The 25,177-nt window shown below is 34.9% G+C and overlaps 1 protein-coding gene across 1 annotated transcript in view; it reads right to left on the reverse strand.

Moving 5' to 3' along the window:
* Window positions 1-1,279: 1,279 nt before the first annotated feature.
* The window catches only part of CDC40 (cell division cycle 40), a 52,640-nt gene continuing 28,742 nt past the window's right edge, over window positions 1,280-25,177 (reverse strand). The window contains exons 6-16 of the mRNA XM_072831749.1: window positions 23,174-23,313; window positions 22,528-22,624; window positions 21,033-21,172; window positions 20,282-20,356; window positions 18,331-18,376; window positions 16,142-16,243; window positions 15,010-15,125; window positions 14,605-14,738; window positions 6,134-6,210; window positions 4,274-4,418; window positions 1,280-3,304 (exon numbers count right to left, since the gene is read on the reverse strand). Coding sequence (XP_072687850.1) covers window positions 3,127-3,304; window positions 4,274-4,418; window positions 6,134-6,210; window positions 14,605-14,738; window positions 15,010-15,125; window positions 16,142-16,243; window positions 18,331-18,376; window positions 20,282-20,356; window positions 21,033-21,172; window positions 22,528-22,624; window positions 23,174-23,313 — 1,250 coding nt within the window. The 3' untranslated portion in view covers window positions 1,280-3,126. The remainder of the gene's footprint in view (window positions 3,305-4,273; window positions 4,419-6,133; window positions 6,211-14,604; window positions 14,739-15,009; window positions 15,126-16,141; window positions 16,244-18,330; window positions 18,377-20,281; window positions 20,357-21,032; window positions 21,173-22,527; window positions 22,625-23,173; window positions 23,314-25,177) is intronic.

The following is a 25,177-nucleotide window of genomic DNA, read 5'->3' on the forward strand; positions in this document are numbered from 1 at the left end:
AATATACACATATTTTTATATATTCACAATTCATATATATAAACATATATTTATATAAATAGCAACATATTTCTCAATTGCAATCTTTTGTTCATTCATTCATTTTATTTACCTACTGATCAAATGAACATTTGAGAACGTGAATTTTGAGCCTTGTGCTGTGATGATAGAACCTTTGGGTCATCTCTTCTCCTTTGTAGGTCCCCTTAGCATTTGCCTTGTTTCTACTGTATTTCATCAATTACTGTGTGATCCACTAAGATTGAATGCCGCCAATTAAACTGTGACATATGATTGATTTTAAGACAGAACCCTATTTCTGAGATGTCAAAACGTGGAAAACTTGCATCTTTGATGAAGTATAGCATCAGCATTCCCTAGGTCTCACTTTCAGACCCAAATTGAATACCGCTGACAGGTATGTGGACCTGGATGGCACCTCGCACTTGCCTTCCCTGTACCTGAACTCATTATGGCTCCTCCAGCTAACTCCCATTTTCTTTTCTTCTGTATCTCAGTGGGTAACACCATCTCCAGGTGATTCTGGTGTAGATGGTTCTCAGTCCAACACTGTGGTTCAAGGAAAGCCTTCTACAATCATGGCTAGTGTTGCAGTCCTGATGGCTGTCATCCAAGGGTTTGATAGTTCATCATCATTGTTTTCCTCCCAGTAATTTATAAACGTGCTAAGGACATCAACCAGCCTCACAATGCATTGTCAAGAATCACTCTATACTTTTTTCCTTAGAGAAATGCCTGCTTGATGCTATTCCCTGTTTCTTAAAACTGTCTCCTTAGGACAAAATATTCCCAGCTTGTGCTTCAATATTTAAATACTCATTTGATTAAAACTTTCAGTAAAGCCTCACGTTTAATCTAAGCTTTAGGAAGGAAATCTATCTTGGGTGGAATAAAAAGGTAGCAGTTGGGAAAAGGTAACCACTTAATTCCAGTAACAACACAATGTTGAGACTTTTTTAAGCTGGAAAAGAACCCTACTCATTTGTGTACTCTGAAATGGGTGCAGTCATGACTCAGTGCCACCACTGAGTAAACAAATATGGAATGTGTTAATCTGTATGCTCTCAGTGTGCTGTCCTGTATTTTTGTTACTTAACTAGAACCCATTAATAAGTCGTATTAATATACCATCCCCACCTCTAAAGCATCATATCTCCCCACAGAATAAAAACAACCCATTTAAAATCTGCAAATGGTTTGTTGTCTCAACGGTTAAGACTTAAGACTAAGAATGAAAAATTCGGTAACACTTTCTATAAAAAAATGCTTTATTGAAAAATATGATCTTTTTTTTTTTTTAAAAAGAGAACTTTTATATACACTTAGTTTAGAAAGTCAAAAACACAATAAAATAACCAGATTTAGAAATTATGATCTGTAACATACACAATACTGATGCTGAACAAGATAGTTTAAATGATTAAATCTTTCTGTCCCATCACATTTCAGTCATTCACATTTGTTAAAACCAGTGGTTAGGGACTAATGACAAGGTCTTATGTGACTTCCTTCCTCTTCAGGAAGTGACAGCCATGCTCCCTGGCAGATACAGAAAGGCAGCAGCCAGACAGTGTATTCTTATTTCTTTGAGTGTCTGTGTGCCCCAAAATAACATGTCTGGCCATTTTTATTCTTTCTATTTTCTTCTTTGAGATTTATTTATTAATGTGGCTATAGTGCCAGGTAGGTCATCTATACCAGGGCTTTTTAAAAATTAATTTTTAAAAATCGAAGTTCTAAGTATAGGGAGCATGAATTGCTATTGACAGCCCAGGACTCAGAACTAATGCCCTTAGGATATCGACATTCAACATGATTTTGGTCTCCAAGTCAGCCCTCTGAGCAGCTATGAACCAATGTTTTTAAGCATGGTACTGAAGTATTTCAAAGCACAAATACCTTACAGAGATTTATAATAAAACAGGAAAAATGGCTTGTCAACCAAAGTGCTGTTAGCTATTATATTCAAGAGGCCATCTTGATTTCACCATCTGAAGTTCTTAAACTTTTTTTTTTTTAAACCAACTAGTTATTGCTTCTCAAAATGGGGAACCATAGCCATCTTCCTGGAGTGTCAATTTTATTCAAAGATTTGGAAAGAAGTTAAAAATTTTTCTAATCTTAAAGTTCTGTCGAATATATTCACAAGCAAAATCAGAATAATTTTACAGATCAAACATACAACTTCAAAGAAATTACAAGCTGACATTTTGGACGATGCCCTCATACCCTATCTCCTATGAGGAGTATTTCAGTAGTAACATCCATGAATCAATGACCTAGGAGACCCTGATTTCTGGAGGTGTAGCCAGGTCTGTACAGATAGTAAACACAAATAAAATTCAAACTCTTGACTCAATTCTCTGGAGTTTCACCTTCAAAAATAACATAATTCTCTGATTATATATACTCCTGTCTATACTGATCAGGAAGAAAGCCAAGGAAAAAACTCTGGACTGCTTATTTTCCATTGTTTACTAATTAGAGGAATGCTGCAGTCCGAGAAGATTGCTGGCTTACAAGTAAACATACAATGTATGTCATAAAAAATAGTAGAAGTCCTGAATCCAAAAGATTTGAACTTGACCCACCAAAAATAATGGAAACCATAATTGTGGGTGGTTTTATCCTTCTTTCAGATTCACATTAAATTACATCATCCCTGCTCCTTGCTCCCCTTTGTGTGGAAGAGGTAAACATATGGTGCCTTTCAGAATTATCTGTCATTAATTATATTATCTCCTTTAACACCCCAAATCCACCAGGGATTCTTCCTCAACTCCAAAGAGATCCTTTCAGTATGTCAAGGGGGTAAACCCAAACTGCCTGCCAACAATGACTACTCCCCAAAGAGAAAAATCGATGGTCATTCTCTGTATAAATAACATCTATAAAGAATGAAATGAAGTTGCCAATGAATTTATAGAAGTCAAATTTACAAAAAAAAAAAATATATATATTTTTCAACAATGGGTCAACTTCATAAGGCCATGTAAGGAAATCATAATTTGTAAATCAGGTTGTCATCCAACACATTTAATAATTAATTAAATATAGTTAAATAGGATAATGGATCAAAAAAGACCCTAGATAAGACTAATCTCATTAATCCCACAATTTAATGAGACCATCCCAACCACATGTTATGACTTTAGATGTCTCATGAGGATGCCACACTGCACCTATACACACTTTATCATGAGCTTTAAATCGACTGTAGAGTTTTGTGGTCTTCCAGTCCCAGATGTTCAATTTTCCATTTCCATCTCCCGAAATCACGTAGCTAGAATGGGAAGAAAAATAAATTCAAATTGTTCAAACACCTTAAACTGACAAAGTGGATAAGGAACAGAGTTTATCTTTTCACAGTAACATGAAAAAAAAGTCAGTGTGAATATACAGTACTCAGCGAGAATAACAAGGTAGAGCATAAAGCAGTCTTTATTTTAAACTTCTACCAAGAAACCTCTCCCCATTGAGCTACCTATCTGTGAGTAAAAATGTATTAACTTGGAAGACTGGGAAACCCAGGGGCCATAATAAAAGCAACATCAAATTACTCTTGAGATAGAAATAGTGCGGGGGAGTCGGTTTCACACAGAGCCAGGGACACTCGTTCTTACCTTAGACTTGACCACCTTCATAATTATTTTTTGGCTTTAACGTCTTTTGAAAATGTCTATGACTGACTCAGAGGTAGGAGTCTAAGATACAATTCCCAACCTAAACATACAAGGTTATAGAGATTTCTGGATTACTTCTACCTATATATTTTAGTTAAGAATGGGGAAATGAATGGAGAGTTTCACTCATAAAAAGACTGGACCTGGCCTCCACAAATCCAGTGTGGCCTAGAAATAGGCAAGAGCTGAATTTGAGGTTTCACCACAGAAAAGTGCAGTGAAGTTGTTAATGTCAACGTGGCAACACGGAATTAATTCTGTCAGTGTTTAATCACAACCATACAGTGATTACAGTCCTCTTAGCCTTGTGAGAAAAGCAGAGAGGAAATAAGGCATAGCCCCTATAGATAGGAACAGGACTAAGCAAGATAAAGAGACCCACTAAAGGACTTAAGGCCAAATACAGTTCTCATAACTTGTTTTTGCCTTTCCATCACACATTGTTACAATCTGCACGATTATCATGCAGTTATCAAGTGACAGTGATTTTTAAAGTGTTGTTATTTGTATAACAGTAGTTTATGTCATCATATTTGAATATTAGAATACATGAGAGGATCGAAACTTACCTCATGTCTGGTGAAAAGTCCACCTGACAAGCATAACCTGCTACCATATGGCCCTTAAAAATTTTTTTCTTATTCAATCTAAATCTGTTCTGTGCTCCAAAAATTAAGATTTGGTTGTCCATTGATTGGCATGCTAGCCATTTCCCTGTAAATTCAATAAATGAGACATTTTAGAGCAAGACTGGAAATTCTAAAGAGATTTTTTATTTTAAAAATGTTCAGACATTAATATTCTTTTGTTTTCAACTACTTTATAATAATATGAAAATGAATTTACCATACCATCTGTAAAGTGTTACAAATTTGTCACTGATAAGAGGGATTTATATATAAAGTAATGGATTTTGCTCATATAATCCCGTATCACTGAGCATTCTTCATATAAAAGCTTTTTTCTGTTTAAATAAGGATATACAGAAATTCTGAGTTTAGCATTAACAGAACTAAAGTAAAATTTTATGAAATGAAACTAATTTGGAGTAAGTACAGACAAAAGAGACTTCTCTATGCTAATTATGGAAAAGGAAAGATTAACTCTAAGTGAGAGAACCTAAGATTATTAAATAAAACTATATAAAAAAGAGGTATGATCAAAAAATTATAAGAACTGTTACTGAAAGGCCAAACTGCTTTTATCTACCCAAGATACACCAAAGTCTCTAGTGCCTAAACTACTGTTATCTTCTTGCATCTGATGCATTTGCAGCCATCAATAACTAAGGGAATACTTTTTTTTTTTTTAAGGGAATACTCTTAATAAAATTCAGTCTGAGTGGGTAAATAGCCTTGTTCAGGATGGGCACAATATTTGTAATGGGCAGTATAAAAATAAACTACATAAAATGTAGATACAGGAGAGACAATGTGACAGTGTACAATATGGTGATTATCAAAAGAGGGCCCAGTTAGGTTGCTCTTCTCATAAGATCACTGTTTACCTGTGGCAGATGCCTCGATGGAAGAGCAAACTATTTCTTGTCTCCTCTTCCTTGATCTACACTCACAGGAGCTATGTGCTATGTGAGTTAACAGTGGCTTTGATGACAGTGTTGCCCAAACATCAGATCCTCTACTTTAGCACCCTCAGATAGAGCTATAATTATATCAGCATACTGTCAGTATATTTACATCTGCAGTAGAGATTACTTTGTACTTAAAAGGCAATGCACTACTGAATAGAAAACAGTATTGGATTTATCTTTTTTATTTTGTCGGAGAAAATCTTTGATAGTAAATTGCTAAAGTATTCTTATTATGGGGAACCAGGTCAAAATCTTCTATTTTCTGAAAGAAAAAGAGCTCAGGATAAATCATTAAATGATTGAACATGATTCTGCTGGAAGGAAAATTATTTAAAAAACCTGATCCTCCCTCATATGAAAATCCTTATATGCTCAGTCAATGTTAGTGTAATTCACTGTTGTTTATTATTATCATTTTTAAAGATTTTATTTATTCATTTGAGATACAAAGATACCAAGAGAGAACATAAGCAGAGGGAGGGGCAGAGGGAGATGGAGGAGGGAGCTTGATGTAGGACTTGATCCCAGGACCCTGGGATCATGACCTGAGCCAAAGGCAGAGGCTCAACCATCTAAGCCACCCAGGCGCCCCTATTATTATTAGTATTATTTATAAAGACAAGAGAATGGGTGAGGTGACTCACAGATGAAAACCAGTGACTATTTCTAATATTAAAAACGTTTCTTTATACAAGTATGGCACTGTGACAGACTTCCCCTAGGAAGAAATGGCCAAAGTTCTTTTGAGTACAGAAATCACACTTTGCCTTAAAGGCTCATTTATTTTTATTTTTAAATTTTTTTAGAGGCTCATTTAAAACCACATTTGCCTACTCACCATTTGGAGACAAAGTCACTGCAGGCATCGAGTGCATACTGGGCTCTGCTATATACTTAAAATCCACAGGGATATCCCTAAAATTTAAAAACAGTTTATCAGAATAAGTAATTTTAAAAAAGTATCTTTAGAAGAATTAACTTGGAAACTAAAGAGATATTCTTGATATATTTAAGAAATCGTTCATGAAACTTCCTGGGGGGAAGGAAAATCACAAAATGGCATCCTGTTGCTTATTACAAATCTGTACTTCACAAGTGCCTTTCCATGATAATTATAACAGTGTTACTGATTTAGTTTTTCAGCTCTATTTGACTTAAACTTTGGCCTTTATGTTAAAAAAAGAAGTCTGTGACTGAAGTTCTCTGACAATGAACTCATCTAAAAATGTACCATGGTAGGCAGCAGCAAAATGTTTGAGGCAAGCCTACAAGGAGGTATTCTTATTTTACCTGCCAGTCAGCCTTAACTTGGTACTCTGCAAGCAGGTGAGAGTGTTAAAGAGCCTTCAGTAATACAAAGGGATAGTAGGCGAAGCTGCACAGGGATCTGCAAGCAGGCGGAGCCCATCCAGAGATAATGAGATTTCTGGATGGGTAAGGGGGAGTAAGTGCTTGGTATCTGGACATCTTCTATTATTCTAAATGTGTATGGTGCAGGAGAAAAGTGCTTTAAAGAAATTCTTAGGTGAGTGATACAAAGGATAAAACAAAGACAATGAAAGTCCAAAACTAGTCACCTAAATCTAGAACCATGAAAAGTACCAAATGCCTTTTTGCTTTTAATATTCTCCGTGATAAAAATTTCTTTAGTAATTCTGAAGGATTTTGGTCTTGTGGCTTTTCATAAGTGACCAGAAATGTTTTTTTAATAGGAGCAAATATGTGGAAAATGTAATCTGATGAATAACAGAATACAAAGCAGCAGTATCAATTTCTAACTATGGTTCAAGTTCTAAAACTTTGATTAATTAGAAAATAATAACTATAATAATAATAATCTGCCTTTAAGTAAGGATCTTCTCTACCCATCTACCACCCATCCAGAAGCAGCAAATGATTAGAAAAAACTTCTAGTAGGGTCTTGGTTAGAAGAAAATATTTTTAGGTGTAACCTGAGGAACAATATCATTTATCACATCTCCAATTGTTTACACCTCTAAGGTACCAATGAGAAGTGACATTCAAAATGACCCAAACATACTGAAAAGAAGCTCAGTCTGAAAAAGGTTCAACTGTTTTCCCCTCCTCATAGAAAATTATTAGCCAATAATAATCAATAACATAGATTAAAACATAAGAGCATTTCTAAACTAACCACAGTCTAGGTTCAGATCAATGATTTCCGAAAATTAAACAAAAAGAATGTACACAGATTCCTTATTTCAAGGACTCTGTACAATGATCTCTAGAACAAGAAATGGGTCTGAACACTGAAAATTGTTGCTAGTAAAAATGTCTGCTAGGCATAGTTATATTTAATTAACAACACTCTTTTCTAATTGAAACTGTAATTCATTATAAGCTAGTAACTTCTATCTTACAAATAATCTTCAGTTTGGGAATGAAATCATTGAATAAACCTTAATAAAAATCTATGACATTTTATTTTATTTTTTATCTATGACATTTTAAAGATAAAAGATACACAGTAGGATCAACCTCTGTCAAATTTTCTTCTAAAAACATTTTAACACAATAAATACCTATGGGAGAAAACATGTCTATGACATCTCATGAATTTAGCCAATTAGCATACCATAGGCTGTTCAATATCTAATTATAATCTCTTACTCTCCTTTAAAACTGTCTGCTAGTCTTAATAATCTAGTATTGTTTAAGAAAACCAAGTTTCCTTTAGTTTTTCTTGTATCATGTGCTACTCTTAGCAGGCATAGGATCTAAAAGTTTGGCAAACACCACCTGTCTGAAGGCTCTAGTAAATAAGACTTTTCCTACTGCTGGAGTCAGTTCTCACTTTGAGGTGGTCAGGGCCTCCCTTTCTTTCCCAAGCAAGTTGCCAGTAAACACTAGTAATTGCTGTCAGGGATGGTTGTATGTGGTAAAGGATAGCTCCAGGGATCCTGAGGTGGTTTTGCTTCCTGTCTTTGTAGCAAGACTGATCCTCACGTTTCCTTCTGATTAATCAAACTGGAAGCAAGTTATTTTCTCTTCCCACCAGATGCTTCGTTCATCTGACTATCCAGCCATATGATTAAGAATTCAAGCTCTGGATGCTTTATAGAAGCCTCATAGTATCCACAAAGCAAAAAACCTGTACACAAAAGATAAAGAGAAATCAAAGCATACTACACCAAAGAAAATCATCAAATCACTAAGGAAGAGAGAAAGGAGCAAAGGGACTATAAACAACCAGAAAATGACTAACAAAAGGACACCAGGAAGTCTAGACCTCTCAATAATTACTCTAAACATAAATGGACTAAATTTACAAAAGACACAAGTTAGCTGAATGAACAAAAACAAAAACAAAAACAAGACCCAACTATATACTGTGTATAAGAGACTCACTTCAGTTGTAAGGACACATACAGACTGAGAGTGAAAGGATGGAAAATATATCCCATGAAAATGGAAACTAAAAGAAAGCAGGGGTAGGTGCTATATTTGTATCAAACAAAATAGACTTTTAGCCAAAAACTGCAATAAGAGACAAAGAAGGTCATTATATAATGATAAAGGAGTCAACTCATCAAGAAGATATAACAAATATAAGTATTCATATATCCAACATCAGAGCACCTAAATATATAAAGCAAATGTTCACAGATCTGAAAGGAGAAATAGATAACAAGCAATACAATAATAGCAGGGGACTTCAGTACCCCATTGTCAATAACAGATATCATACAGACAGAAAATCAATAAGGAAATATTGCACTTAAATGACGCATTAGACCAGATGATCCTAATTGACATACAGAACATTCTACCAAAACTGGCAGCAGAATACACATTCCTCTCAAGTGCACATGAAATATTCTCCAGGATAGGTCATATATTATGCCACAAAACAATCTTAGTATATTTAAGAAGACTGAAATCATATTAAGCATCTTTTCTTACCACAAAGGTATGAAATTGGAAATCAATTACAAGAAAAGTGGAAAACATACAAGTATGTGGAGATTAACAATGTGCTATTAAACAAAACAAGGGTTAAAGATGGAAACAAAAGGGAAATAAAAAAATATCTGGAGACAAATGAAAATAGAAACAGAACATACCAAAACTTATGGGATGCAGCAAAAGCCAGAGCTAAGTTTATATGGATAAATACCTATATTAAAGAAGAATCTCAAATAAACAACTTAACTTTACACTTTGAGGAATTAGGAAAAGAAGAACAATCTAAGATCCGAGTTGGCAGAAGAAAGAAAATACAAAGACCAGAGAGGAAACACACGAGAGACTAAAGAGATAATAGAAAAAGATCAATGAAACTAAGAGCTGGTTTCCTGAAAAAGAAAATAAAATTGACATTTAGCTGAACTAAGAAAAAAAAGAGAAAAACTCAAAAACAGAAATGAAAGAGACATTACAACTGATAATCCAGAAACACTAAGGATCACAAGAAACTACTACGAACAATTATATATCAACAAATTAGAAGATCTAGAATGAATAAATTCCTAGAAACATGCAACTTACCAAGACAGAATCATGAAGAAATAGAAAATCTGAACATATCAGTAATGACTAAAGAGATTGAAACAGTCCTCAAAAACCTCCCAACAACAAAAAAAGTCCAGAGTCAGATGGCTTCACTGGTTACACACCAAACATTTAAAGAAGAATTAATATTAATCCTTTTCAAATTCTTCCAAAATATAGAAAAGGGAACACTTCCAAACTCTTTTTATAAGACCAATATTAATTATCCTGATACCAAAGCCAGACAAGGACGCTACAAGAAAAGAAAATTACAGGCCAACATCCCTGATGAATATAGATGCAAAAATACTCAATAAAATTTAGTGAACTGAATTCAACAGTACATTAGCGGAATCATATACCATGATCAAGTAGGATTTATTCTGGGGTGCAAGGATAGTTCAACACATGCAAATCAATGCAATACCAAAAGGAAGGATAAAAATCATAGTATAATCTCAATAAATGCAAAAAAATGACAATATTCAACATCTTTTCATGGTAAAAAGTTTCAATAAACTGGATATATAGGGAACACAGCCATGTGTGACAAGCCCACAACTAACATCCTACTAACTGTAAACAACTTAAAACTCTTTCTCTAAGATCAGGAAGGGTGTCTGCTCTAATCACTTTCATTCAACACAGTATTGAGAGTCCTAGCCAGAGCAATCAGGCCAGAAGAGAAAGGTGTCCAAATAAAAAAAGAAGTAAAACTATCTCTGTTTGCAAATGACATAAAATTATATACAGAAAACCCTCGTGACTTCACAAAAAAACCTGTTAGAACTAATAAATCATTTAATAGAGTTGCAGGATACAAATTCAATATTCAAAAATCAGCTGCATTTCTAGATGCTTAAAATGAACTATTGGAAAGAGAAATTTAAGAAAACAGTCCTATTTATAATAGCATCAAGAACACAAGAAAATACTTAGGAGTAAGTTTAACCAAGGTGAAAGATCTGTATACTGAATTAGTATTGTTAAAATGTCCAAAATAACCAAAGCAATCTACAGATCCAGTTGGTATCTACCAACATCCCAATGGCATTTTTGACAGAATTAGAACAATTCTTAAATTTGTATGGAACCCCAAAAGACTCTAAAGCAATCCTGAGAAAGAAAAAAGGTGGAGACATCAAGTTTCCTGATTTTAACTATAGTTAAATAAAAGTTTTAGTAATCAAGAGTATGGTACTGGCACAAAAACAGATACACAGATCAAATGGAGCAGAACAGAGGGCCCAGAAATAAACCCATGTATATATAATCAATAAGTTTTCAACAAGGAGCCAGGAATATATACTGGAGAAAGGATGCTAGTCTCTTCAATAAACGGTGTTGGAAAAACTTGATATTCACATGCAAAAGAACAAAATTGGACCCCTAACTTATACCATACACAGAAATCAATTCAAAATGGATCGAAGACTTAACATAAAACCTGAAACTCCTGAAAGAAAACACAGGAGATAAGCTCCTGGACTTGGGTGTTTGCAAGTATTTTCTGGATTAGACACCTTAAGCAAGGGAACAAAAACAAAAATAAACAGTAGGACTACCTCAAAGTAAAAAGGAAAGTCAGTCAAAATGCGAAGGCAACCTAAGGAATGGCAGAAAGTATTTGCAAACTGCATCTATGATAAGGGGTCAATATCCAAAATAGATAAGGAACTCATACAACTATTATCAAAAATCCTAGTAACCCAGTTAAAAAATGGGCAAAGGGAAAGCTGCCATTTCAACATGGATGAACCTGGATGACATCATGCTAAGTGAAATAAGCTAGACAGAGAAAGACCCATACTGCAGTGTGTATATATAGTGCATGCTATATATGTGTGATAATAGTGATATTATCACTTATATGTACACTCTTCAAAAAAAAAGGTCAAACTTCTAGAAATAGTGTAGATTGGTGCTGCCAAGGACTCGGGTTGGGGTAGGGAACTACGTGAGGCTGGTAAAAGAGTACAAACTTTTATTTGTATGATGAATAAAGTCTCAGGATCTAATGTATGACATGGTGACTACAGTTACAATACTGTACTATATAACTGCAATTTCCTGAGAGAGTAGAAGCTAATTGTTCTTACCAAACAAACAAAAGAGGTAAACATCCAAAGCAGTAGACGGGCTAAGAATCCTTTCAGAATGAATATATCTAACAAATTATGTTATTCACTTTAAAAATATTACAATTTTATTTGCCAATTATACCTCAATAAAGCTGGGGAAAAAATCCTAAGCTTTTTTTTTTTTTTTTTTTTGGAATCAGCTTAATATAAGCTTGAATTCTGGCTTTTCATATTTCATGGAATCTTGGGTAAATTACTTAACCTATATTAGTTTCCTCTTCTATAAAACAGGGATAACAAATTACAACTATCTCGTAAGACCACTTTGCACATTAAATCAGAGAGTTCACATAAAAGGCTGAGCATGCTCGATGCACACAAAGGGCTCAACAGATGTAGCATCATTAATAATTATGACAATAACATCTTCCTTAGGTACGCAGCGCATCCAATGTGCCGGACACTGTGCTGGTGCTGGGTATATGGCTATGACCATAGCTGACACAGAACAAATAGGCAAGCACTTAAACACTGTGAGAAGCAAAGTGTTGTATGGGATCATGGACAAGGGACCTATCCTCATGTAAGGACTAGTGAGGAAAGCTCTAATAGCAAGTAAGAGGTCTAAGGGATGTTATCATTTAGAATGAAACACTATTATGACTCCTAGGAGCATTTCTTAAGCTCTGAGAAGGGAAAACACGAAACATGCTGACATTGCCCCTTAATTTAATCAAAATCTTTTGCTGACCAATGCTCTAATTTAGAAAGCACACGCAAGTGTTCTGAGAGCCCCTGTAATTGGTGCATCATTTATATATTTACCAATTTCTTTTATACCACTCCACATTTGAAAATGGAGCTGAAATATCCTCTGAAGATGGAAACATCTGAAAATTTAAGTATAATCAAACTGCTAATGTATGTAAACAAAACAAGTACATGTGTATGTTTATTCTTCAGAGTATGGTGCAAGTAATCTAAGGCTGCTCATACAAAACTTGACGTCCATATCAGATTCTCTGCATGTAACATCATGCAGAGATGTACATCATTTCTGAAGTAAGAAAGATCTTAGTTATAAGAGAGTCTCAAATCATACTTTTATGTATAATATATGGTTGGCTCTCCATGAATGTGGGCAATCTGAAGGGGTGTACTGGTGGTGAGCGTGGGAGAAACTACTGTTAAATTACACGCAACCTTCAATTACCCAAATTTCTCTGACAATGGTTAGGGACATGCTCAGCTCATTAGAGGGACTTAATTTCAGGAGCAAACTACTGGCTTTCCAATTCTTAAAGCAGAACAATTTCTGGACTGGGTAGTCCCACTTTCTAGTCACTGCAAGGCTATATCCAGGGCAGAGCTGTGCTTCCTAATGGACTATAAAAACAAGCTGGGCTCCATCCAAACATTCATTTGAACAAAAAGATTATCATACATTTCTTTGTAAATAAATTATAAAACATGATCTATGATACTTAGTGAAACTAGCTTTAGTACTTCTTGACTTCAGAAAAGTTTTTTTCTCTCTTGAGGAAAGCAAAATTCACCAATATATTCTACAAATAAAACATTTGTTTTCTACCATTATGTGTTTTGAGTGGCATGGGGCAATTTTCAGTATTGAATAATCATAAGGTAAACATTTAAAAACTTATGAGATTTTTAAATATTTTTTGGGGGTTAACTCTGAGGCCAGGATCTAATGCTCAGTCTTAACCACATATAATGTAGTCTACACATTTGTAGGCCCTACATCTCATCAGTCATTTTGCAAAGACAAAGTACCTAAGGCAACACAATATAAACTTTTCACCACTGCAAGAAAAATGACTCAAAACATAAAACTTTTATTTTTTTTTATTTTTATTTTTTTTTTAGAATTTGGAACTTTTATTCATTAAAAGGCACCAATAAGAGAGTGAAAAGGCGGGAGGGTGGGGGGGGTAGAATTTTACAATACATCTTAGGTCAAAGAGTGTCTCCCCCAAATTCATGTCAACCCAGAACTTTGGAATGTGATCTAATTTGGAAAAGAAGGTCTTTGTAGCTGTAATTAGTTAAGAGGAGGTCATATTGGATTGGGGTGGGCTCTTGCGATATTGTGGTTTAGAATAAGAAATATATATTTGGTCTACAATACTTAGCACACAGCCCCCAAAACCTTGTAATTTTCATTCTTTTTTTTTTTTTTTGTCCTATTTTATTTTATTTTTTGTTTTTTTTTTATTTATTTTTAATTTTTTTTTAATTGGTGTTCAATTTACTAACATACAGAATAACACCCAGTGCCCGTCACCCATTCACTCCCACCCCCCGCCCTCCTCCCCTTCCACCACCCCTAGTTCGTTTCCCAGAGTTAGCAGTCTTTACGTTCTGTCTCCCTTTCTGATATTTCCCACACATTTCTTCCCCCTTCCCTTATATTCCCTTTCACTATTATTTATATTCCCCAAATGAATGAGAACATATAATAAAACATAAAACTTTTAGATAGACTGCCCAAAGACTATGAGACATAACATATCTTAAATTTTTATTTCCATATTCTTGGTACTTAAATATTTAAAATAGTTTGGTTGGCAAGCCAGAGATCATAGCTGTGAAAATATTCAAATGGTTGCATATTATCAGGCTTTTCTTTGGCTACAGATTTTTAAATTGCTTGCTATAATTATATAAATCAGATCTTCTACTGACAGAAACTTACCATTCCCAAACTCTTAGGCTCTTATCATCAGATGTGCTCACAAATCTCCTATTTTCATCAACAAAAACAATGGTGTTGACAGCTCCCAAATGCCGGTCATACTCCTGCACAATTTCTCCACTTCGGATGTCCCACTGTATATCACACGAGAGAAAAGGTAAAGACAGAAGTGGAGTAGATATGATAAAGACAGAGTGGAGTAGATATGAAAATATAGATAAAAACTATGGAAAGTGAAAAAAAAGATATCTAACATAATGTTTGCAATGACTGTTTTCTACTACAAATAGACCATTAGCAGTCCCTAAAAATAGCAAACATTGAACAAGTTAGTTTTACTTACTCCATCCCCTAATACAACATTAACTATAGGAATCTTACTAAAACTACTGTAAAAAGACTTACCTGCACAATCTTTTTATCAGACATACCAGCTACAAAGAGATTTTGCTTATCTTCATCAGGATTAAATTTGACACAATAGGGCACTTTGCGGTTTGTAAATCTTGATATACACTGTCCTAAAACCAAAGATTCAAATTAAAGTAGGTAAAATAAATTTGACCACTTACAAGACAACCCTGGGATTAGAATCTAGAGATCATCTACCTAATATATTTTGGGGAAGGGCAGCCTGCTTGTTCTCGATTATAAACGATGTTGTTCCTTGTCATAGATTCTTTATGTTTAAAAATATTTTTTTCAAAAGTAAAACTGTATCATCAGTTAGCAGAATAGATAAAGTAATTCTGATGTGTAGCCAGAGCTGAGAACCACTGTGCGCTAAGAGCATGGGCTCTAATATTAGGGAGATCTTGGTTTATTCAGCCACTTACTAGCTATGTGGCTCTGGAAAAGCTCCCCTTTAAGCTTCAGTTTCTTCATTAATAATAATAATAATAATAATAATAAGGATATTTTAAGAACGCATATTTTAAATGCGATGCTGGATATAAGTACATAGCACAATGCCTGGCAAACAGTTAAGTGTTCAAAAAATATTAGCTATTATCTTTACCCTTAAAACTTAGTAAGATGAAAGATGGTTCTCTAGTTATATGAAATCATACTAGCCACAATGTACTGATACAATTATGGTTGGTGAATATATAAAACCAACTGACCTATGGGTCTGAAAAGAGACTTACATTTTAATCAATGTGGGCAATTAAATTTAATTTTGTTCACCTGCATTTATTGTGCTTCTATTATGTGCCATGCAGTGTGCTTGGTGGTGGAGGGGAACAGAAAGATCAATTAAATGGTCTATGGAAGATTTCAAATTTGCTTGTCTATCAGGATGTTTGCTTTATAAGTTGTATTTGATGGAAACAAAATTTCATAGTAAAGGAGCTACTTATAAAGCTGAGTTTGAACTCTACAAACATTTATGGTATTAGCTGATAGTCGATAATATGAGAATCAGCAGTTACAGAAAGGCACCGTTTTGCCACAGAAGACCACTCATGTTGTTTAATTTATAAATGCTAAGTTATAAGATAGATACATATTGGCATTAGTGTAAGTGAGCTCTTACCTGTTTCAGTGTCCCAGAGTTTAAGGTATCTGTCATAAGCTGCGCTGAGGAACTGTGTTCCTGCAGTATTAAAGCAGATGTCCCTAACAGCTTTGCTGTGACCTAAGGCAGGGACAATAGAAATGGAGGTAAGGTAAAGTATCTTCTCTTAAAACACAAACACTATAAGAGAAATAGCATATTCAAGACACACTGTGAGTCAAAATTTTTGGAATCCTGTTCCCTGACTTAATGACTCACAGTTATGTTAGGTGTGGGCTTGGGAAAGTAGGTGTTTTTTTATTCCCTCTTCAAGAAAGCTGGGTGTTTCTGATGCAGAACATTAGGTAAGAACCAAGAGAAAAGATCTAACTTTTTTTTTTAAAGTTTGTCATAGAAATCTTTTAATATGTAATATACATAATTGATGACTAAGCAGCCAAGAATTTTAGGAAACATAACAGACCAATTATTGCCAATGAAAGAGAAGGGTCTAGTGACATTTGGGAGGTTCATTCTCCAGATTACTAACTAAGTGAAACAAACCGACCTAACTCTAAAGTTCATGGAATCATAACCTTTCTTCAATAACTGCGGATTTCTGCAATCATATTACCAAGTTTCAGAGAAGTGAATTCAGAATCTCAGAGTAAACCTTTTTGAAACAAGTATTACCTTCAATTTTGTCTTAAGATAGCTTTTTGGCAACTAATTTTAAGGTACTTTGCTTAGAAATCAGTCTGCCAGACCAATCAACTCTTTGGAAAGTTACAGGGACAAATAAAACATGGCTAAATGAAAGCAGAAACTTTCCTATTTTTCACCACCCCATCATGACCAAGACTGACAAATACAATTGTGCAAAATATGCAGTGTACAAATCGGCAACCACACACAGCAGCCCTGGAACACCATCACCAATGCACTCTAATTAGGCTATGTGCCACAGTAATTAGACATTTATTCTATAGCAAGAGTCCCATCTTCCAAAGCTGGTCATTTTCAGTTTTCCACTGAAAAAACAGCCTGCCAGTGCTGGGGAGACAGATGGGGACCAAGTCCACTACATATACAGGAGGCATTTTGTTCCCCTGTCTGCTGCTGAGAGTCTTCCTGTAGGCTGCTAGGGCACCTTGCGCAGTATTTATTTGTTCAGCAAGGCCCTAAAATCATAACAAAGGAGTGCAGAACGGACTCCCACTTGAATCTAAAAACAGAGCCACTACGATTCACACAGTGTTTCAACGATGTACAGTTAAAATTGGAAACGTAACCAGCCTTCCCATGAAATCTCACAGAGCCAGTAAACTATTCTCTACTGAAAGGGCTAGTTTGCCACAAAGCTGTTCTCTTTTTGGCCTTGTTTTCTCCTTCAAGGAGTTAGTTCAATCTTATCCTTTTATATGCTTTAGCTGCCAATTCTTAACTTCTTTTCAAAGCTCAACATCTGGCTAGTTGCTTACTGGACATTTTCATCTCAATATCCCAAAGGCAGCTCCAATTTAATAAGTGACACCTCATCATCCTCTTATGTTCCCTCTCTTGGCAAGTGGCACCACCGTTCAGCCAGCCAGGTGGGGGTCACCCTAGATTTCTGCTTCAGTCTTATCACTCATGTCCAGTGACTAAGTCCTGCCAATTTTAACTCTTGACGGTTCCTTTCCTCTCTATCTGCTGCTTTTTCATCCAGGCTCTCATCATCTCTAATCCAGACTGATGAAATAACCTTGTCATTCATTTCCCTGCCTGCAGGCCTGCTCCACCAGAGTATCTTCCATACTGCCATTGTGATCTCTGTAAACTTCAAATATGATCAAGTTAATTTCCTGCAAGAGCTGTTTAATTAAAGGGCTGGCTTTCCAAGGCCCTCTGGATAGATTCGACACTCCTTATTAATGGTGCATAAAGTCCTCCATGCTCTGCCTCTGGGTATCCTGCTGTTTCCTCTTGTCATCTCTCACCACATCCCATACCCTGGCAATTCTGAAATATACCTGGCTGCCTCAAAACACTTTTGCTTTTGCTATTCTCTCTTCCCGGTTCCCTTTTTTGTCTATGTGAGAGGACTTACTCCCTCTTAAGACTCAGCTTGAGTCTTGGAAGACTTTCCTTCATCATCAGCATAGTATTATTACTGTCAATGATGTTATCTTGTTAAAAAGTCTTTCCAAACAGATTTATAGATTTATATATAGAGAAAAAAGTATTACCAATAAATGTTCGCAGACAGCGTCTGTCTCCATAAACCTCCCACAGCTGGGGGAAAAAAAAAACACATAGAAATATTAAATTTAATACAAGACTTTGATAAAATGACAATCAATAACAGTAACCATATGCCAGCTATGTGTCTGCGTATCTGAATGTACTGGGGATTTAACCAAAGGCATTATACATTGATGGACATGTTGCTTGGTGCTGCTAGGCTGTGTTGCACCATTTGGACTATACACACACACACAAATTTGAAATCTGATACTGAAAGATACACCAAAATATCAAGAGAACTTAGACGGAGCTAATACAAGTGATTTTCACTTTCTTCTTATTTATTTCTACATTTGATGTATTTTCCACGATAAAAGTTTCTAATTATGTCATATCACAAGCTTCTTTCGGAAGAACTAAATGTTATTAAAACTGCCATGTTTATGACATTTTGGTACAGATTTTTAAAAATTTTCTAAAGTAACAAAATATTATAGAAGCTAAATGAAAATGATGATCTAGACTAAAATGTAATAGGTTAATAATTCTTATTACACCTAGAGTGAATTAATACAATAGCTTCAAAACTACCTTTATTCTTGCCTGGCTCGAATCCAATCCTTGATAATGTTGCTAGTGTTCTAAAATAGCACTTCCTGGCCACCTGGTGCCAATAGGATAAAGACTCAGTTCCCACAGCATACCAGGCAAGGATCTCCAACACCTGATCCTTTGCCTATGACTGTTACTAATCTGTATCTCTCAGATCTGAGACTCCAGCAACCATAAACTGCAGTGTTCAGCACATGCCATGCCTATTCATTGTATTCAATCATCTCAGAAAGACTCTCACTAACTACACTCCCCTCCCCCACCACAGCTTTACTCAGTTACCTGCTGAACTATGCTTCCTTTACCTGACTCTATAACCATCATTTACATCACAATGAAATGATTACCTTGAGGGCAGGGACAGGGCCTTGATAAGTTTTTAGTCTCAGCCCCTTGCACATAATAGGTACCTGATAAATGTTTACAGATGTGAACGAAACAGAACTCTATGCTTTTTTAATTGGTCAAACAGACATTAATCTCAATGAACAATACTTTGTATGAAGTCAAAGTTAAACGAAACAAGGTTTTTGCTCCAAACTGTTGGCCTGTGATTTTAAGCTACTGAGTAGAGACAAATGCCTAAATGATGGCTCTCATCAAGAAAAGCTACCTTCATATATTTTTAATATCCATGAATTGTTTACAGAGAGTAAAATTTTAATGATTTGACTTTCTAAGCCTCAAGAGTACTACAGAGTTGATATTTCTTGACCATCATTAACAATCTAGACACAAAAGACACACAAAAAGATAACTATGCTTTCAGATTTAAGATTTTGAAAAAAGGGTTTCCCCATGTTCAAGCTGACATGCATTGGCAACTGAGTTTTTTTTCCTACATATTCTATTGCTGAAACTTAGCTTAAGGTGAGCTTCCCAGGACTATAAAAACTGAGAGAAGAGGCGGGGCAGATTTCTGCTACTTGGTATCTACTTGCATTTAAAAGAAAAAGGAAGAGTTACATTGTCTACTTTCTAAAATGGGATTTCTATTGTTTGTTCTATTCGTATGACTTTGAGGAACAAATGAACTCAGTTACATATCCAAAAACCTCAATAAAAGTGCATTATTAGTGGTTAAATATTTATGTATCTGAAGCCAAAGTGATTGATTACCTTCTAATAGTTATCTAAGCTTACAAAAGAGCCTAGCCAATTGGACCACAGAGCCATATTTGAATCAACATGTTTGGAAGCAGTTCATAAATGGCTGCATTCATGGGGCCTAAGAGAAAATAATTAGCCTCTAACTGCCTAACAAACCCAAATTTATTTATAATAAACCAAACAGACTTTACCAAAGTCTGCAGCACTCCTACTCTGCCATTGAAAACTCACCTTAATTTTACAGTCCATGGAACAAGACAGCAATAAATGGCCAGAGAGGGGAAACAATCTGACAGCACTGACACCCTATAAAAAGGTATTACAGTTATTAATCAGAAACATTCTATCAGTTAAAAATTTAAGCAATCTAATTTACTATTTTTCTTCATTCCAAAAATCACGCCCCAGAATAACCTTTGTTAGTATTCTAAGAGCAGCTCTTATTGACACTAAGCTTTTGAAGATTTGTTTTTCAACCTTTAATATTGACTTTCTCACCCAAGGGAATTCTTAGTCAATCAAGCTGCTAATGCTCTCTCTCCTCTTCTTTTACTTAGTTTTTTTGTTCTTTGCTTAAGAGCTGGGAATTTTCAGTTGGAACAGTGCAGATGACAAGAAATATCCACATCAAAAGTATCAAGTATCTTGTTTCTCCATAGTTTAAATATTACCACAGTTTACAAATCAGAAACCATCTAATCTTCTCTTCAGCATGATAATTCCAAGAGCTAAGGCAAAATTAATGAGGTTTTAGTGCTACTACCAACCCACCGTTCACTGATGTGGTACCCCAGAAAAAGCAGATTGTGGCAGCGATTTCTTTTCTTTTTTTTTTTTTTTTTATCCCCCCCCCCCCTTTTTTTTTTTTTATTCCCCCCTGTGGCAGCGATTTCTGTTGGAAGGCCTGGGCTACCCATAAGGGACTAGGACACCGAATTATAAATGTTATGTCATGGTCGATCCGTATGAGCAATCTGCTTACCTTTGTATGTCCAGACCACACATGAATTTGTTTTTTGGGAAGGTAACATTTCTCAGGTGGCACAGTGGACCGCAGATTAACACCAACATCCTGAGGTATGTGAAGATAGGATCTACCTTGGTAGTCGTACATTTCTTTAACTAGAACAAGAAGACAAAGGAAAACAGTGAACAAATTCAAGTTGCAGTCATAAAATTTATATCCTAAATGGTAACACTTTATTCATAGGGATATTGTTCCTTATTAAGGTTTAGGTGGTAATACTCTGATAAAGTTAAGACCAAGAGTCAGCTAATGAAATCTTGAAATCACTGCTTGAAATCACTGCTATTATTTACAATTAGAGGTAGTATTTTGGAATTTCTAAATACGCAGAGAATATCAGACCTTTAAATAAGATCTATACGTCTTTTACTTAGTTACACATTTTAATGGTATATAAAAAAGACTTCACTGCAGTGTAATTACAGCGAGGGAAGAAAAGAAAATACTTGGGCCTTCTGAGTTACTGGCAAAGACCCAGGAAAGAAAGAAGCTAAAACAAAAATATCAACCATCCTTTTACTCTGTCTTCCTCTTTTATGTTCTTCCAGGTTCCTTTTCCATTCTCTTTTCCACTTTCAACACAAATTGTTCAGTGAAGTCACTTGTGGAACTTATATGACATAGTATATATAAAGCATTCAGTAGCATGCCTGGCACAGAGTAAGGCCTCAACAGATGTTGGCTGTTATTTTTATTATGGTTGCAAGCACCACAGTGTTAAATAGCATCACTGGAGAGAAAACTGGAGTTTAAGAAACCAAATATGGCCTCATCACACCTGAATATTTGATGTGTGATCTAACATTAGAATAATCAATACATTGGTACTAAATTATTCTTTACAGTTTGATAATCACTACATAATTTTCCAAATATAACAAATTATTAATGAACCAGGTACATTCTAGAATAGTTGTAATTTATTTTGGAATAGATTTCCTGAATATGCATTTCCTTCCACATATCAAAATTAGCATAAGAATCTTAAATCTCCAACCTATTCACATGAAAAACAAAGCTTTCTTTTAAAGTATAATTTGGTAATAGTTATGAATTATGAGGATATCTGGAGATTATTTGACTAGAGTTAAAAACAAAAGGTTAAAATGACTGGGGCAAGAGTATCTTCATAGGAAAGAATAGATTGAGGACAATTCCGATTTCTTTATCTACTATTTTAAAAAATTCACTAGCACTTCAGATTTTCAAATAAATTCTGAAAGCAAGAATAAATTAAGCAATCATTAATCATGTTATTTTCTCTCCTTTATTAGAATATGGAAGAGTCTGCTGTAATTTCTTTGAGGTACAAATAGTCAAATACAATTATTCTTACTAGAGTGAAGGATAGCAGCTGATTAGTAAGGGCAATTGATACTGTATGAACAGGGAACAGAATAAATATCTGAAAGTTTACCATAAAAATGAAAAGGTCTAAGAAATATATTACCATGTAAGATTGTCTTCTCCTCCCCAGGTTTCTCTTCTTCCTGTTTGCCTTTTTTCTGCCTCTTTGCTGTGATTTCATCTAATTCTTTTTGTTCTTCCTAAGGAAATTAAGGAGTGAACTTTAAAATGGATGTTTTAGAACTCCACTGTGCCCAGAGCTGGTTATAAATACTTTATAATGAGGTCCAATTTTTGGTGAAGCGATAGCTGTAAGTATGTCTCCCGGGATAACAGTCTCAACTCTGACAGATTACAAAAAAGACATTTAACACAAAATGGGTAGTAGTTAATACTTTTAAGCTCATTTTATACAAAACCCATCCTTCTGGAACACCTAGAAATAAATTTAATGTATTATGCTAATTATGCACACAAAAAGACAAAGTGGTTAGAAAATCTAGTATCGGAAAGGAAACCCAATTTTTCTATACAATGTTGTTCTCTAATAAAGAGCTTTTACTAAATCATAAGGATATAAGCAATGACTACAGATTTGTGACACCACTTTTATGGGAGGAGTAGTGGAAGGAAGGTGGGGTAAATAAATCTTATCTATAATAACAAAGGAAAATCTTGTTTATTAATATAAATAACCTTCACAAACACAGCAGCTACCTGAACTGGCAATGAAAAACATCAAAGCTTACTTCTGAGGGCTTGGCTACATCTTTTTCATCCACATATTTTGCCCATGGTCCCAGGAAACCATCAATATTAGATGCATCATTTTCTTTGAACTTTTTCCTCTTTTCTATCTTTTTCTGACCAGTTTCAAACACAGTTAAACCTACATTAAAAAAAAGTAGATATCACAAATATATGTATTTTCTAAAGAAACAGTAGCATATATATCATTTTTATTTTATATGGTTAGAGAAAATTGATTATTCAAGTAACCAAAGATTTATTAAAGAACAAAATATAAAATCTACATGAATCTGCCAGGTAGACCAACTCATGCTATACAAAAAGAGACTCAACCTTCTGGGAAGAGCAGCTTTCTACTACTGCAATATTTTGTTAAGTCCTAATATATAAAGAAAAGACCTGGCTATGTAATCCTAAAAGGTACACAATCCTTTTAATGAATCATGGATCTATATCAGTGGATTTTACCACTTTTTGAAAGGAATCCAGCAACTTAATATTGCTAAATAATGATAAAGCTACTTTTTTTTTTTTTAAGATTTTATTTATTTATTCATGATAGTCACACACACACACACACACACACAGAGGCAGAGACACAGGCAGAGGGAGAAGCAGGCTCCACGCAGGGAGCCCGACGTGGGATTTGATCCTGGATCTCCAGGATCGCGCCCCGGGCCAAAGGCAGGCGCCAAACGGCTGTGCCACCCAGGGATCCCTACTCTTTGTTTTTTAAGAAAGAGAATGTACATGTGGTGGAGAAGGGCAGAAGGAGGGGGAGAGAGAGAATCTCGAACAGGTCCATGCTCAGCATAGAACTGGACACAGGGCTTGATCTCATGACCTTGAGATCATAACCTGAGCCGAAATCAAGAGTTGGATTCTCAACCAACTGAGCCACCTACGCACCCTGCCTGATAAAGCTACTTTTGAAAGCAAGAATAAATTAAAATTTATCATTTAAAAATGGAATCAGATTAAATTAGATTAAGTAATTAACAACTCTGATTCACTTGTTATTTAACTATATAAATTAAACAAGGTTTAACAAGAATCTGGTATTCTTCTATGTGATCTAAATCTAAACTTGACCTCAATACCATAAATCTTAGATTAAAAAGAAAAGAGGAAAGAGGATGTTTCTGGTTGAGATTCTTATTTGACCTGTAGAAGGTAGCAAGCTGTGTGTAGTCATTAAATTGGAAAAAGAAAGGTTTAGGGGAGTCATAGTCACAATTTAACTGTTAGCGGAGAATCTGATCACATAAGATATGGCTTGTAGAGGTTTGACTTAAAGAAAAAAGCTCACCTATATTAATTCAAATCAGTGCTGTTTAGGTTGTGTGCCACAACAAAAGCTTGTCAAGATTCTATTTTAACAATAATGCAGCTCATACACCGAAGGTAGCTGGATGATATAGGGTCTGTAGCTACTAATATATAGCAGCATATTCTTTTTCTAATGAGCATATTTTATGGAAAAGATACAGATGATGAGCTTTGTGACAAGTCAGCATTTATAGTATGATGCTTTGTCTTATAAGTACAAAACGAATGTGAGCACAAACATATATCCCAAAACATACTCAAACTTAGTCTTCAAAGCAACCCTAAGACAATCTCCATAGATAATGTATAATAAAACTTGTTCTGTTCAGTAAAAATGTAGCTTGACATTAGTGTTGAGAAATAAACTGCAAACGTTTGCTATACGTTAATTATAATTTATGGAGTGACTTCTCCATGGTAGCACTGTGTCAAGTACTCATAACAACCCAGAATAATAAGTATCAACATCTTCTCTACAAGGTTGAATGTCTCAGAAGTGGTAAAACCAAGCTCTAAACTATAATAGTTCTAAACTATATTGCTCTAAAATTTCTTACTGATTTGTCTCAACTTAAAAATAAAATCGACTTAATAAAATACTAGTTTCTTCTACTATCTCAAGTCAGTTTGAAAGACAATAATTACAAGTGTATGTGTATATTTACATATGCTTT

This window comes from Canis lupus, chromosome 7 (genome assembly GCF_048164855.1).
Source record: "Canis lupus baileyi chromosome 7, mCanLup2.hap1, whole genome shotgun sequence".
NCBI lineage: Eukaryota > Metazoa > Chordata > Mammalia > Carnivora > Canidae > Canis > Canis lupus.